Source organism: Rattus norvegicus, chromosome 7 (assembly GCF_021556685.1).
Source record: "Rattus norvegicus strain SHRSP/BbbUtx chromosome 7, alternate assembly SHRSP_T2T, whole genome shotgun sequence".
Lineage (NCBI taxonomy): Eukaryota > Metazoa > Chordata > Mammalia > Rodentia > Muridae > Rattus > Rattus norvegicus.
The window spans coordinates 6,397,452-6,412,444 of NC_141540.1; the positions used below are offsets into that span (position 1 = coordinate 6,397,452).

The window sequence follows — 14,993 nt, forward strand, 5'->3', positions numbered from 1 at the left end:
TTTTTTTTTTTAATTTTTTTTATTCATTTATTCTATATAAGTACACTGTAGCTGTCTTTAGACACACCAAAAGAGGGCATCGGATCTCTTTACAGATGGTTGTGAGCCACCATGTGGATGCTGGGAATTGAACTCAGGACCTCTGGAAGAGCAGTCAGTTCTCTTAACCGCTGAGCCATCTCTCCAGCCCTGAGCTCTTCTTTCTTTTTTTTTTTAAAGATTTATTTATTTATTATATGTGAATACACTGTAGCTGTCTTCACACACACCAGAAGAGGGCATCAGATCCCATTACAGATGGTTGTGAGCCACCATGTGGTTGCTGGGATTTGAACTCAGGACCTCTGGAAGAGCAGTCAGTGCTCTTAACCGCTGAGCCATCTCTCCAGCCCCTGAGCTCTTCTTTCTTATTTGATAATTTTTTCCTTGCTGTTAGCTGTGAGTGAAAGGTACCCCCTATTGGACTAAAGAAGTAGTGATAAAGTTTTGCTTAAAAGTTTTCTATAGTAAGTCTACATTTTGTAGTTTCTCCCCAGCATTATGAGAACATCTCTCTGTCCTTGCTTATCAAATTTCAGCCATAACTGAAAGACTTTATTTTAAGAAAAATTTACAGCAAAACAGAACTTGAAGTTAGCGGGTTTAGAGGATATGGCAAAACATAATTACCAGAAAAGCTGCCCAAGCATTGATGGCTTCTTGCTAGATAGAGGAGAGTGAGTGGCAGGCCCTAACCTCACTCACCTTTCCTGATTCAGAGAACCTTGACCCTTTTAAGGCTGGGCCCAGGAACCCCATTTTCCAATTTCTCCCTTCTTGGAGTTTAGAAAGGTTTATCTTATCTGTCAGGCTTCCAAGATACAGAAGATAGTACGGAGAAGGGAAAAACATTCTATTAGTTCCAGTGCCTTCCCTCAATGCCTGCAGACCTATCAGCCCGTCTTTCAGTATTTGTTGATTCCAAAGAGGCGAACCCCATGGAACTGGGGCAGCTTAGGCAGCAGTACGCTGAGCAGTGAGGCAGTGTTGATGAGGAAATGAGCAGCATCATACTTGGTGTAGAAGCTGGCCAGTAGGTAGCTAGGGAAAAAAACAATAGGATGACTGAGGTTGGCCTCCCATATCCACATTCATGCCTTCCCAGTGACTTTCTTTTCTATTTTGAATTACTAGTTTTATTGCTTATAGTCCAAAACTATTCCTACTAATCAATGGTATTTAACGAGGTTCAGGTTATAATCAGAAGGCATCTTTAACTAGAGGTTAGAAATCAGTTTGTTTGGTAATGGTTAATGATAAATTGCAAGTGACAGCCAAAGCTGTTTCAGCCTATATGACTTCTGGAGCCCTGTTTGCTTCCTTTCTCCAAGTCAGTGTTAGTTTTAAACCAATAACACACATCCTGCGTTTACTTTCTTGCTTCTTTGGGGACTGTAAAATCACTTCAGCTTTGGTTAGGAGCTTGGTTTATTTTCAGTCTCCCTTTCCTTAGCACCATGAACAAGTGAAGAATGCTTGACTACTGTCTTGTACTTTACAATGTAGGGTTAGTGTACTTGTGTGTGTGTCAATATAGGTACATGTTCAAGTGTACACATGGAGACCAGAGGTCAACGTGAGTCTTCATGAATTGCTCTCCACATTTTTTTTTTTTTTCGAGAGAGGGTTGCTTTCTGACTCTGAAGTGCAGCAATTTGGCGATTGGCTGGCCAGCCAGCCCTAGGCATCCTCCTGCCTCCAACTCTTCAGTGCTGGGATTATAGGCACACATGGTTATACATGGCCACACCTAGCTTTTACATATGTGCTACGTATTGAACTCAAGTCCTTATCTTTTGTGGTAAGCACTTGATTGACTAAACCATTTCCCCAACCCCTAGTACTTTTCCCTGCTGTAGAGCCGTTTTGGAGCCAGCATCTCCTCTACTCCCACTCACAGTACAATAGGGGAAATGCTGAGGAACTTTCGTGAGGAGGTAAACTGTAGTCCGTAGTCCATCTGCTCCCAGTGTGTCAAAAGCCGAGCCTTTCCTTGGTCAGGGGTCTCAAAGGGCGTCCCTTTGACTGTATGTAGGAAGACATACATTGCCTGGGAAGAGGGGAAGGACAGTTTAAGAGTAGAAAGTAGTCCTTTGGGTCAAGAATTATGCTAAGATCCCAAAAGGAAGACATAGATTTCCAACAGTTGGTGGCTTTATTTTGTTTTGGTTGGGGTAGACCTGGGTTGGGCACAGGGTGTGGTTCAGTGCTCACCAAGTTATGGATGACGTTGGTCAGGGTCCAGACAACAGGAATGCTGAAGAAAGGGATGCTGAGGAGCACCACATGCAGCAGTCCTACCAAGATGACGTAGGCCAGCCAGATGCCCCGACTGTTCATCACTCGAGTGTTGGGGTTTACTTCGCTGTGGGCCACCCCCACATTCATCCTACCACAGTGAGGGATCAGGCAGGAGTCCAACTCAGTTTCCTCATTACCCCTGATTGAGCTTGTTCCCCAGTTGTCTCCTGAAAAGCCAAAATCCCCTGAAGTCTTGGGAATGAAAGGATTTCCCTATCATGCAAAAAAAGGAAAAACTGAAGACTCTGTTAAAACTTGAGAAGACATGAAGCAGCTGGGCATGGTGGCTCATGATTGTAATCCCTGCTCTTGGGAGGTTGAGGCGTGAGGACTGTTTGAGCCGATCCTGGGCTAGAGTGAGATCATTTCTCCAAAACAAATGAAAAGGCACGAGGGTCTTCAAAATGGCTAAGCTGGAGAAGGTATTTGCTACCACCCTAAAGACCTGAGTTGGATCCCCAGGACCCACACCGTAGAAAGAGAACCAACTACTGCAAGCTGTCTGTCCCCTGACTCCCATACCTGCGGTTGTTAGTGTGTATACTCACTGACAACTAAGTGTCTTTTCTGCTGTTGTTTTTTTTTTTTAAAGGAAAGGCCCTCACTATTATAGAAATACTTTTAAGTTTTAGTTAGATCTTTACATTTCAACTAAACATGAAGCAGTAAGCTTAGACTGTGACATTTACTTGAAGGACCAGGGGAATCGGGAGTATTTTAATTTACTTTCTTGAGGAAGTTAAGGTCACACCCAGAGTCCCACAAGAAAGCTATTCAGTTAATCAAGGGACCAATAAAGAAGGCACCGAGAGTAAAGCTACCTCTAGTCCCCATCTTTTTTCCTGAGGCTTGTCCATCCTGTCTCTCACCCGCTCTGCATTGTCAGCAGCCAAACAACGCCATCCTTTCGCTCAATATGGGGCGCTGCAAGAACTTACCCAATTTTTTAGCTTTTAAACTTCCGCTAGCTCTGATGCCCGGGTCTTTTGTTTGTTTTGTTTGTTTGCTTTTAAAAACCCGCTCTTGCTTGTCCCCAAATCCCCCAAATCAAGTACAGAGTCTGCCCATGCTCCTCCCAGAGTCCCAGTTTCACACGTCACTTTAAGGCTTTCCTCACGGCACCTCTCGAATTTAAGGTTGTCGATTCCCCGCCCTTCCCGATACTCCCACCGATTTCTCTCCGTAACCTTTTCAAGTCTTACGCAGCCCATACCTGCCAGCTTCAGGAGCCCGTCCGGCTTGGGGCACAGCTCTTACACCTGTGGTCTCCAGGAAGTGCCCGACTTTCGCCCTGTCTGCGCTCTCCCTATTGGTGGAACAGAATCCGCTCTGTCCCCAATCATTGGCTGGTTACGCGATGGGGACGTACAATTGGTCGCCTTTTCTATCGTTAGGCCATGCAAGCCCCGCCCTTCCCGGGGTCCACCTTTTCAGAGAGCTGTGGAAAGTGGCCAAGAGGCGTGAGAGCGACGCCGCCACTGACTAATGGGAAGAGCCGTTGGTGTGAGGTGGGAGCAAAAATGACAGCGATTGGTTGGATGAGCCTAAGCTCCTGAAGAGGGGGCAGCTGTGGGGGTCTGGTGGAGTAAGGCGCAGCAAGATGGCGACCGAGACGGTGGAGCTCCACAAGCTGAAGGTACCGTTACGCGGGGAAGGCTGAGGTGGGGTTTTCTGGAACCTAAATTCTACACGGGGCCCTGCGTCGCCTAATTCCACGTGTTTTCCTGTCAGGCACTTGCTTACACTTCTTTCCTGGCTCTCGCTGTAGTTTTGTGCCTCCTTTCTTAGGCCTACCTTAAATTCCGTTTCTCCTCAGTATTTTATTGCTATCGTTACCTGGTGTTTACCTGTTGTTGCCCGTTCTTCTCATTGTTTTATTATCTGTCACCCTTCCACACCCGGCTGTGAAGCACCTTCTGCCTTTTATATTCCGTTCTCATTTGATCAGCATTACGTCAGTGGTCTTTCTCCCGTGTCCCATGCTGACCCACAATTATGTTTTTGTTTTTGTTTTTTTTTTTTTCTCGGATTGGTGTAGTCACTTCTCTTGTCCGAAAGCTGAGATTTCTCAGTTAACATATAGTGGCATTTTTGCATGTTTACCTGAATGTGTCCCAAACATAACCCAGAAAGTGCTTTTAAAAAGGTGGGGTTAAGATCTTGGACTCGAATTTTGAAACCAAGGAGAGGAGGAGCCTTAAGATAGGTTCCTCGGTGGAAACTTGGGGCAGAGGCATCTCTAAGAGGTTGTAAAATGGCGAACACATTTTCCCTAAAAGTTTTTCGAGTTTTCCCAGGAGGTTCTCAGCATCCTGACCTCTCCTGACTATCCTACCACTAGAGAGAGAACGTATAGGGTAGATAGCTGTAACGTTGGAGGTATATGAAGTATATTTGAAAACCTTAGGATTTTGCTTGCCCTGTTTATTTTTGGGAAGAATCCCAGCTCTCTTGGTGTCACACACCCCCTATCCCCTTTTTGGATCTAATTTTGTTATTTACGTGTGTCTGTGAGTGTGTGGTGCATGCTCTTGGAGGTTAGAAGAGGGTGTTGGATCCCCTGCATCTGGAGTTACAGGCAGTTCCTCATGTGGTTCCTGGGAATAGAATTTGGGTCCCAAAGAGCAGTAAATGCCCTTCACCATTGAGCCATCTCTCCAGGACACCTTGGTGTCATTTTTTGGTGACATTCTAAACCACAGGACCTATTGAGCTGTACATTTTGGTAACCCGAGGTTCTTTTCTTGTATGTAGACTTGCCCTTCGATTATTATTCTGTAAGGACAATAATTCCTTTTTAAGAAGAATTAAGAAACTATATTCATTATTGTTTTGTTTCCCAAGTAACTTTGGTTGTTTTGGTCATCTTATTCTGGGAATCATGTACAAATCAAACTTACTTAATAAAAGCTGAGAACTTTTCTTTCTTTCTTTATTGAGACAGGATCTCACTCTGTAGCTCTAACTGGCCTGGAACTCAGAGATCCTACCTCTCTGCTTCCCAAGTGTCGGGATTCGAGGCATGCACTGCCATGCCCAGTGTTTTGTTTGTTTGTTTTATTTTTTAATAGTTGCTTTAAATTATTGGACTGTGATGATTTTTTTAAAAAAAGATTTATTTATTTTATGTGTATGGGTATTTTGTATGTATGCATGCATGTATGTATGTATGTGTACCTGCAGAATTATGGATAGTTTTTAGTCTCCATGTATGTGCTGGAAATTGAACCTGGGTCCTCTGAAAAAACAGTCTGTGGTCTTAACTGTTGAGCCATCTCTCCATCCATGAACTCTCTCTCTCTCTCTCTTTTTTCCCTTAAAGTTAATAATTGGGTCTGGGGAAATGGCTTAGTGGTTAAGAGCACGCTTTCTTTCAGACGACCTGAGTTTGGTTTCCAGCACCAAAGTCAAGCGACTCACAACCACTTGAGCACACCAGCTTCAGGGGATCTGATTTTCTTTTCAGGTGTCTTTAATCTTTTTTTTTTTTTTTTAAATCTTTTAGGATTTATCTATTTTATGTATGTGAGTACACTGTAGCTGTCTTTAGACACACCAGAAGAGGGCATCGGATCTCACTCATTACAGATGACTGTGAGCCACCATGTGGTTGCTGGGAATTGAACTCAGGACCTCTGGAAGAGCAGTCAGTGCTCTTAACCACTGAGCCATCGCTCCAGCTCCCTCAGGTGTCTTTAGGCACCTGCTTCTGTGACACACACACACACACACACTCTCTCTCTCTCTCTCTCTCTCTTTTTTAATCTTGAAAAAAAAAACCTTAAAAATTGCTGCATTTTTGTTTTTCTTTAAGATCTGTAAATGAAGGTGTGTAGAAAAAGCTCCTGTAATTTAGTCTGTTAAGGTGACATTATTGTTTGAAAGCAAATGTGTTTCTTAACTGTTGGACTCTCAAATTTCATTATTGGATTTTTATGTTATTCTAGTTACTGTTAACTTGATGTAGCTATAATGGAATTATCATAAGTTTTCTAATGATTACTTGAACAAATAAGGAAAATTGAGCAACTACCTCCATTTTTATCTGTGTAAGTTATATAGTTCTGTACTGTTATACATATTATAAAACATACACAGAAAATTAATATTTAAGTGAAAGATTAAAATTTAGTGGGCTATTTGGTATTCTCTTGTTTGTTCCCCTTTTGAAACCCTGGAGTAAGTCACTAGTTGTCCCATGACTTTCCTTTATGGATACTGTATTTGTTTATGGAGTTCCTCCTTCCACCGTACTGTTATTTGTTAGTTCATAAGTTTGCATTCTTATCTAATGACCTGACTTCAGGTCTATAGTCTTAAGAGAACACAAGGCACTCCTGAGGGTGTAAGCAGGACTTACTCTTTAATCACATTTGCTTGTTTTTGCTTTTTTCTCTAGAGCACTTCTTAAACTTTTGGAGGTCACAGATATCTTTGAAACTCTGATGAAAGGTATGGACCCTTTCCCCAGAAAAAGGCATGTACAATACTTTGCATGCAATTTAATGGGCTCCGCAAAATTACCTTGTAGCCCTGAGGAGTCCATAGACCTCTGGTTAAGAACCCATAAAAATTCTGGCTTAGAAGACAATGTTAGTCTCTAGTGTTGACCTTGATTGAATAATCTGACTTTTTGGATTGATTTAGAGTTTCTATTTTATTTCATTTATCTTTGAGATAGGGACTTTCTATATAGCTTTTCCTGGCCTTGAACTCTAAGGCTATCCTGGAATTCACTGAGATCTGTCTGTCTCTGTCTCCCAGTGCTGGGTTTGAAGGCAAGTGCCACCTCTCCTGGCCAATTTTGGGTTTTTAATGCCTTAAAAAAACACTTCCCAAGTCGGGAGGTGGCACATGCTCTTAATCCCAGCACTCAAGAGGCAGACACAAGTGCTTCTCTCTGAGTTCAAGGCCAGCCTGTTAAACAGAACAAGTTCCAGGATAGCCTAAGCAACACAGAGAAACCCTGCCTCGAAAAACCAAAAACAACAACAACAACAAAAAAAAAAACCTGTTTCCAAGCTGGGGATAGTAGTGCATGTTTCTAATCCCAGCACTGGGGACACAGAGGCAGGTGAATTTCTGTGAGTTCCAGGCAAGCTTGGTCTACATAGTGAGTTCCAGGACAGCCAGGGTGATATGGAAAGATGGTGTCTCAAAACAACAAAAAACAAACTCCACTTTTATAAAGAGAAATTGGGGACTTTAGTTCAAAGGGAAGGATTAAGCTTGAAGTAGGAAGGACAAAAACATTTACATTGATATAAAAGTCCATATCAGGTACAAATTTCTGAAAAATCTGTGACATGGGCGCGCTCTCTCTCTCTCTCTCTCTCTCTCTATATATATATATATATATATATATATATATTTTTTTTTTTTTTTTTCTGACTCAGTTGGAAAGACTGGATTGTGGTTGAGAATGTCTTGAACTATAACACCCCGATTTATAATCACACATGAAAAAAGGAACTCTACAGTGGAGAGAACCAGAAAAATCTATAGTAGTGTCAGAGTGTAGCGAACAGTAAAATATTTGTGTTGTTGAAACAAAGGTATGTAAATGTTGTTGCTGATAGTTTGGAAAGTTAGTAAAACAACTGGCTATAAAAGTAAATTGGAATGGTGATGAAAAGGGTGAGTTTTTTGTTACTGTTTTTAATCTTTGTGTGTTCTTTTGTATGAATGCATGTGCACTTGTGGAAGTCAGGACAGGCTCTGGTGTCCATTCATGTCTGCCTTTGTTGGAGACAGGATCTCTTGTTCCGTGCTGCCTGTTTGAGGTGGGTTGGCCTCCCAGCTTCGGAGGAGTCTTCTGTGTCTGCCTCCTGTCTCACTGCAGAAGTGCTAGCATTACATGCTCTCTCATCTGAGAGATGTGAATAATCTGACTTTTTGGATTGACTTAGAGTTTCTATTTTATTTCATTTATCTTTGAGATAGAGACTTTCTATATAGCTTTTCCTGGCCTTGAACTCTAAGGCTATCCTGGAATTCACTGAGATCTGTCTGTCACATCTCTCATATGTGGGCAGGCTATCTCCAAACCCTCTTCCCTTTTTTAAGGGTAAGATACGGCTTCACTCTAGCCCAGACTAACCTTAGACTCATGGTGATCCCTAACTCAGACAAAAGATCTCCTTAGGTTGTATAAGCTCTCCTGCGTGTCCCCTCCCCTCCTCTCCCCTTCCCCCTCCCTCTGTGTGTGTGTGTGTGTGTGTGTCTGTGTGTGTGTGTGTGTGTAATATAGCCCATCCTAGCTTAGAATTCGTGATCCCCCTCCCTCTACCACCTCTCAGGTATTGGGATTACCCAAGCGGTAATCTGTTCAGTAGGAGGCAGGAGTTACATTAACTACTCAGTCACCTCTCTAGCCTTCAGCAGTTTTATTTCTTGTAGCTATAGCATAGATAGAGAAACTTTTGAAAACTTGAGAGACGAGCTTGAACTGATCAGTTTGTGTTCTTTTGGCACTGGTGAGGATGGGGTGTAGAGGAGAGACTTACCAGTTCAGTGTGTATTATGATAGTCCCCTGATTCAGAGGCCTTTTCACGATCTCTATTCTCTATCTGCTATTCTCCTCATTCTACACTCTCTCACCCTCCAACAGCCATGCTTAGGTTATTCTTCTTTATTTGCTAACACATTTGCTGTGTGGCAAGTGCCAGTTGATGCTATTTATACATATTAGCTGGTTTAATTCTCATAATAACTCTATAAAGTAAAATGCCTCTATGTCCTCATTTCAAAAGAAATATGGAGGCTCAGATCCAGGAATTGATTAATTTGTCCTAGTTCTTATAACTAATAAATGACTTGTCAATCCAAGCAATTAGTATCCAAACTTCATATTACTCTTTTAAATTTTCAATGTAAAATTATTGTGTGTATATATGTGAACGTGGGTTTCTGTGTGTCATGGCATCACAGGACATCAAAGGAAACTTTTAGCAGCTGGCTCTTTTCTTTCACAGTGGGGTCAGTGGATATAACTCAGGTTGTCAGGCCAGCATGGCAAGTACCTTTTACCTGTTGAGCTAGATAGAAAAAGGTGTTGGATCCCTGGGGCCCAGAGTTACAAACTCGTGAGCTTCTGAGTGAGTGCTAGGAGTCCAGCTTGGGTCTCTGGAAGAGCCACTAGTGCTCCTAACCACTGAACCATCTCTTGAGCCTTACATTTCTTCTTCTTTTTTTCTTTTTTGGTTTTTTGAGACAGAGTTTCTCTGTGTAGCCTTGGCTGTCCTTGAACTTACTCAGTAGACCAGGCTGGCCTCAAACTCAGAGATCCCCCTGTCTCAGCCTTTACGTTCTCTTAAAAAATTTTCTTTTTAAATTACATTATTTATTTTAGTGTGTGTGTCATGACATGCATTTGGAGGTCAAGAGAAAACTGTCAGGACTCTAGATTTTTTTTAATAGAGTTTTTTTTTTTTTTTTTAAAGATTTATTTATTATATGTATGTGAGTACACTGTACCTGTCTTCAGGCACACCAGAAGAGGGCATCAGAACCTGCTATACAGGTGGTTGTGAGCCACCATGTGTTCACTGGAATTGAACTCAGGACCTCTGGAAGGGCAGTCAGTGCTCTTAACCACTGAGCCATCTCTCCAGTCCACTGGAGGACATACTCTTAACTGCTACATTCTGAAGTCTCTATAGCTATACTGTATAGATAGGAGCCTTACTTGTTCCTATCAGTGTTTCTCAGTTTGGAATGCTATTGACTCATTCAGTTGAAAAGCTCCTTCCTTATATACCTTTCCTGCTTGCGTGCCCATTCTACCTACTAAATACTTCTCCCATCATTGTACATTGACAAGGAAAAACAAAACAAGCAAAATCCAGCAGTTATCCCCATTTCCAATGCTACCTTGCAGAAACACAGAGCATGCCTTCTAGCTGCAAAGTTCTCCCTTCTGTAAATATCTGCCCCACCCCACCCCCCCCCCAGCTGGGGACGGAACCCAGGGCCTTGCGTTTGCTAGGCAAGTGCTCTACCGCTGAGCTAAATCCCCAACCCCAAATGTCTGCTTTCTAACTTTGACATTTTGGTCTTAGATCTTTACTTTAAAACCAGAAACATCATCTTTCAGATCAGACATTTGTGCTCTGAACTGCATATAGGATTTGTGTTTCTTTTCCTGTTTGTTCACCGTAGATTAATGACATGTTGGACTTTATAGGATAAGAATATATAGCTATCACAAGAGCTGAGAACGTAGCTTAGTTTCTAGAGTGCTTGCCTATCATATGAAAAGTCCTAGATTCAGTTTCAAATATTGTATAAAACCTGTTGCAATGGTGTACACCTATACACCATTACTGGGGAGGTAGAGGCAAGATGCTTAAAAGCTCAGTCATCTTTAAGAATATAACAAGTTTAGGGGCAGCCTGGGCTACATTAGATTTTTGTCTCAGTAAAAAGACTAGATAGATGACTCATTGGGTAAAAGTGCTAGCCTACCCTTCTCAGTTCAGATCCTTGAGACCAATGGCGAAGCTGACACAGTATTGTGTCTGTGATTCTAGTACTCCTATGATGAGAAGAGAAGCAAAGACTGGAATCACCTGTGAGTTCTCAGGCCAGTAAGCCTGGAGCATACAGTGCAGTGCCAGATGTGTCATGGTGTTTGTACACCCCTCTACACATGATCACGAACATAAACACAAGTATTTAAAGAGTATGTGTCCATCCTAGTAAAGCTATTACATAGTTTATCAAAGATCTATAATTTCAGCTATGTATAATTGACACTTATTTTGGTAGTAACTTCTTTCCCTAAAGCCCTAAGATCTTTATCTTTTTGCTTGCTCTTAATATTTATTTTCATGTGTATGAATGGTTTACCTGCATGTATGTACACCTTGTTCACATAGTGCCCTTGAGGGTCAGAAGAGGGAGCTGGATTCCCTGGAGCTGAAGTTATAAATGGTTGTGAGTCATGTGGGTGCTGGGAACTGAACCTGAGTTGTCTGTAAGAGCAGTGAGTCTGTCTTCCCGCTGAGCCACTTCACCAGCCCTAACAGAATGTTTGGTTGGTTGGTTTTGATTTTTGAGACAGGGCCTCACTATGTCATCCTGGCTGGCCTGGAACTCTCTGTAGACCACGCTGGCCTCGAGGTCACAGAGATCTTCTGGGTGCTGGGATTAAAAACCTGTGCCATCATACCTGGCTGCTTTTATTTTTATTTATGTGCATATGTGTTATGTTTATGTGAATGTATGCCACATGTGTGCAGGTGCCTGTGGAGACCAGAAGAGGGTTTAGAGACTACCAGACATGGGTGTTGGGAACCAAATTTAGGTCCTCTGAAAGGACAGCAAACTCTTAATTTCGGAATATCTCCCTGGCTAGAGATGAACTGTTGAGCAAAGTCTTCATTCATTTAAAGAAAACCGTGTCTGTGCTTATGTGTCATGGCCGTATGGAGCACGTGTGGAGGTCAGGACAGCCTCTGCCACGTGGTTCTCAGGGGAGCTCAGGTCAGGCTTGGCAGCAAGTGTCCTTATTTGTTGAATCACCTACCCAGCTTTCATCTAGTTTTTGTATGATTGAAGATTTGAATCTTAAATCGAACATTTTATATATATACCTGTTTTTATTTTTTGAGACAGGGCCTCATATTTTAATTTAAAAATATTTCTTTTATTTTTTTCAGATTCTAATATAGTTACGCCATTTATCCATTCCCATACCTCCTTCCAAACTCTTCCAAGTGCCCCCTTTTTCAAATTTATTGCTTTCTCTTTTTTAATCAATTATTGTTATAGACATGTCTGCCTATCTGTCTCTCTATGTCTCTCTCTGCACATACACCTAAGTACATTGGCGCTCAGTCTGTTTTATGTTACCTGTATGTATGTTTTATGGGCTGACCATTTGGTATTGATAATCAGTTTTTATGCTCCTCTCTGGGGAAGACTGTTTCTCCCACTCTCAGCATTCCTTAGTCCTGTTGTTTTTGTGTGGTGTTCAGGATCCTAGGCTTGTCTCTCCCCTGCATCAGAGTGTTTATTATTAGGCAGTCATGTTGAGTGCAACTTCTGACATTCCTAAGACACAGTCTTACGGCAAACTTAAGACATTATATGTCTTGTGTTTGAGCGTGTGCATGTGGATGCAGATGGTCAGAGACCCAAGGAGGAAAGCAGAGGTTGTTAAGTTCCCTGTAGCTGGCATTGCAGGCAGTCTGGGTGCCCCTGCAGCGGGTGTTTCCTTTAGTTCTCAGTTACCCATCACTAGTACTTCTACAGCCTGTAAGATTGGTAAGTATACATTTTTACTGGTTTAAAATAGTATGTGTCTGGTAAAAGGAAGGCCCTCCTGAGAATGGAATGGGTTAAGCCCAGAAGTCAAAAAGCCCTGGGTCCCCAGTGTCATGACCTCTTATAAGTCACATTGTATATCGTGTGCTTTTCTCAGGTGTGCTCTGTCCCTTACAAGTAATCCTGATGAGGTAGGATTGCCAATCTTGTTTGCCACCTGGCTTCTTTCATATGTTAATACTTTAAATGTTTTTATTAGTTTATATTAATTACGCATAAAATGTCCCCTGTGGCACCTTTTATACATGTGCATAGTGACTTTTGATCGGCTTTAGATGCTTCCATCTCTCTTGCTTCCTTCTAACTCCTGCTAATCCTGTTCCTGTTCCTAGCAAGTCCACCCTAGCTTAGGGTAGGCTTGTCTATAAGAGCACCAGGGACACTTTCTCTATGGAAGCATGGGCATTTACTACTGCAGAAAATATCTCCCTCCCCAATTGACCGTTAACTGTTCAGAAATCCTCAGAGAGGGATGAGGCTCCATGAACCCCTTGCCCTTTCATGACAAGGAGTTAACCTGGTCCAGTTTTGTGCGGCTCTGATGCAGAAATCAACGCGGCTGTGTGATTTAAGGATTTTAACAGGGCCGCGGTATATATCGCTCTAGAAAAAGAGAACTTGCCCAGCCTGCTTAAGGTTCTGGATTTTAATATACAGCACAGTTACAGGAAAATAAAAAGCTGATCACCAGTCGTGGGAGAGTGTTGCATGCCTTTGTCTGGTGATGTAGATGGAACTGTTCATTGTTGACGTTAAGCCACACAACACATGAACAGTTATTAGATTTACAGATGTGTATGGTATATTGTAATAATACATTAGAAATAATAGGTATTTATTAGTCCATTTCTACCATTATGACAGAACACCTCAGGTGTATGTACTTTATAGAAAGATTTATTTCCCAAATTTGGAAATGGAAAGTCCCATTAGCATAGTGTTACCCTATAAGAGATGACATAATGGTGGCATCAATTTTGAGGGGAGATTACATGGTAGGAACAAAAGCTAGAGGTTAGTGAGAGCTTAGGACAGAGTCTCATGGAATGAGTCTAGATTGTCTTTGTTGTTGTTGAATTCCTGGTCTTCTTACCTCCACTTCCCAAGTGCTGGGACTGCAGGCTCAAACCTGGCCACTATTACTCTTTTATATAGACTGATGTTTGGAGAATTAACCTAAATTAATTCCTTTCTAGAATTAGGCCTCCTTTGATGACCTAAATACTACTCAATAAGCTCCACTTTTGGGGGCGGGGGTAAGAGTGGGTTTTTCTGCTGGCCTTGAAGTTTTGACTCTTCTGCTTCCCCTCCCAGCTGGGAGGATTACTATCATGTGCCACTGTGTAAGGCTGCTCTACATTTTTAATAGTCCCAGAGCCAATACACTGAGGACCAAGCTTCGACACAAAAACTGGGCTTGGAGAATCTGGCTTTAGAACACTGGGTTTCTGACTAAAGATTGATTTTTATTTTTCCCCCTTTCTTAAGTTGTTGACAGTGTAATGTTTTAGAACTTGCCCCTTAGTTATTTAAAAAAAGAGTTGCACAAATAGATTACAGCTTTACTTAAGTGTGATGTTTTACAGCGTGTGTTAGAAAGCCCTGTGGTCTTGGTCAGGGATAGGCCTTGGATTTGGGAATTGACCATTGTCCTTGCTACCGCCATCTTCTCTTTTGTGAGAAAGAATGACCTCTTTATTCATAGGAATTAAAAAAGTTGTTTGTTTGTTTGTTTGTTTTCTCAGCTTGCTGAACTAAAGCAAGAATGCCTTGCTCGTGGTTTAGAGACCAAGGGAATAAAACAAGATCTTATCAATAGGCTCCAGGCATATCTTGAAGAACATGGTGAGTACTTTGTGGAGGGAACATGATGTGAGTGAAGCATTACATTAGGTTTCAAGCTCTTACACTTAAAAAGATTTCTTCCTCTCTCAGGTAATTGATGACATAAGGTTTAAATTAACAACATCAAGAAAACTTTTAGAGATGGCCACGGTGGCTCATGCCTCTAATCCTTGCACTTGGGAGGGAGAGGCTGAAGGATGGCTTCAAGTTCAAGGCCAGTCTGATTTACAAAGTAACAGTTTGTTTCAGACAAAAACCACCACCAACAAAGAGTAGGTTTGGGCCGAGCCAGATGCTGTAATACAAGCCTGTATTCAGTACCCAGTGGACCGAGGCCTGAGGATCAGGTGTTTGAAGCCTGCCTAGGCTAGAGATCTAGGTTAGCTAGAGCTGCAGAGTGGGATCCTGCCTCCAAAACACACAACTCTGTATGTGTCTCTGGGTGTAGTACATGTAGGTGTATTAAAAATTTTTTTAA

The 14,993-nt window shown here is 42.0% G+C and overlaps 2 protein-coding genes across 10 annotated transcripts in view; one reads left to right on the forward strand and one right to left on the reverse strand.

Annotated features, from left to right (window-relative positions):
- Positions 1-560: 560 nt before the first annotated feature.
- On the reverse strand, positions 561-3,621 carry Ormdl2 (ORMDL sphingolipid biosynthesis regulator 2). Of its 2 annotated transcripts, none has more exons than NM_001439694.1 (4): positions 3,554-3,621; positions 2,254-2,428; positions 1,938-2,089; positions 561-1,080 (listed from the first exon to the last, which is right to left on the reverse strand). In NM_001439694.1, the coding sequence occupies exons 2-4, from the start codon at positions 2,425-2,427 to the stop codon at positions 945-947; spliced, it is 462 nt and encodes a 153-aa protein (NP_001426623.1). In that variant the 5' UTR covers position 2,428; positions 3,554-3,621; the 3' UTR covers positions 561-944. The 2 variants fall into 2 exon arrangements, with proteins under 2 accessions (NP_001426623.1, NP_001426624.1); NM_001439695.1 differs by having other exon boundaries at positions 2,254-2,507.
- Positions 3,622-3,782: 161 nt separating this feature from the next.
- Sarnp (SAP domain containing ribonucleoprotein) overlaps positions 3,783-14,993 on the forward strand; it is a 60,841-nt gene continuing 49,630 nt past the window's right edge. For 3 of the 8 annotated variants that reach the window (XM_087557681.1, XM_087557683.1, XM_087557682.1), the window contains exons 1-2: positions 3,928-3,976; positions 14,416-14,515. In XM_087557681.1, coding sequence (XP_087413807.1) covers positions 3,941-3,976; positions 14,416-14,515 — 136 coding nt within the window. In that variant the 5' untranslated portion in view covers positions 3,928-3,940. 8 annotated transcript variants of the gene reach the window in all.

What these genes read in the sequence shown, in the direction of transcription:
- Ormdl2 (NM_001439694.1), bottom strand. Translation starts at nt 2,427, where the DNA reads ATGAATGTGGGGGTGGCCCACAGCGAAGTAAACCCCAACACTCGAGTG. An exon ending in CCAACGTCATCCATAACTTG is followed by an intron (nt 2,090 to 2,253) that starts GTGAGCACTGAA and finishes CCCTCTTCCCAG; the next exon opens with GCAATGTATGTCTTCCTACA. An exon ending in AGCATTTCCCCTATTGTACT is followed by an intron (nt 1,081 to 1,937) that starts GTGAGTGGGAGT and finishes TTTTTTCCCTAG; the next exon opens with CTACCTACTGGCCAGCTTCT.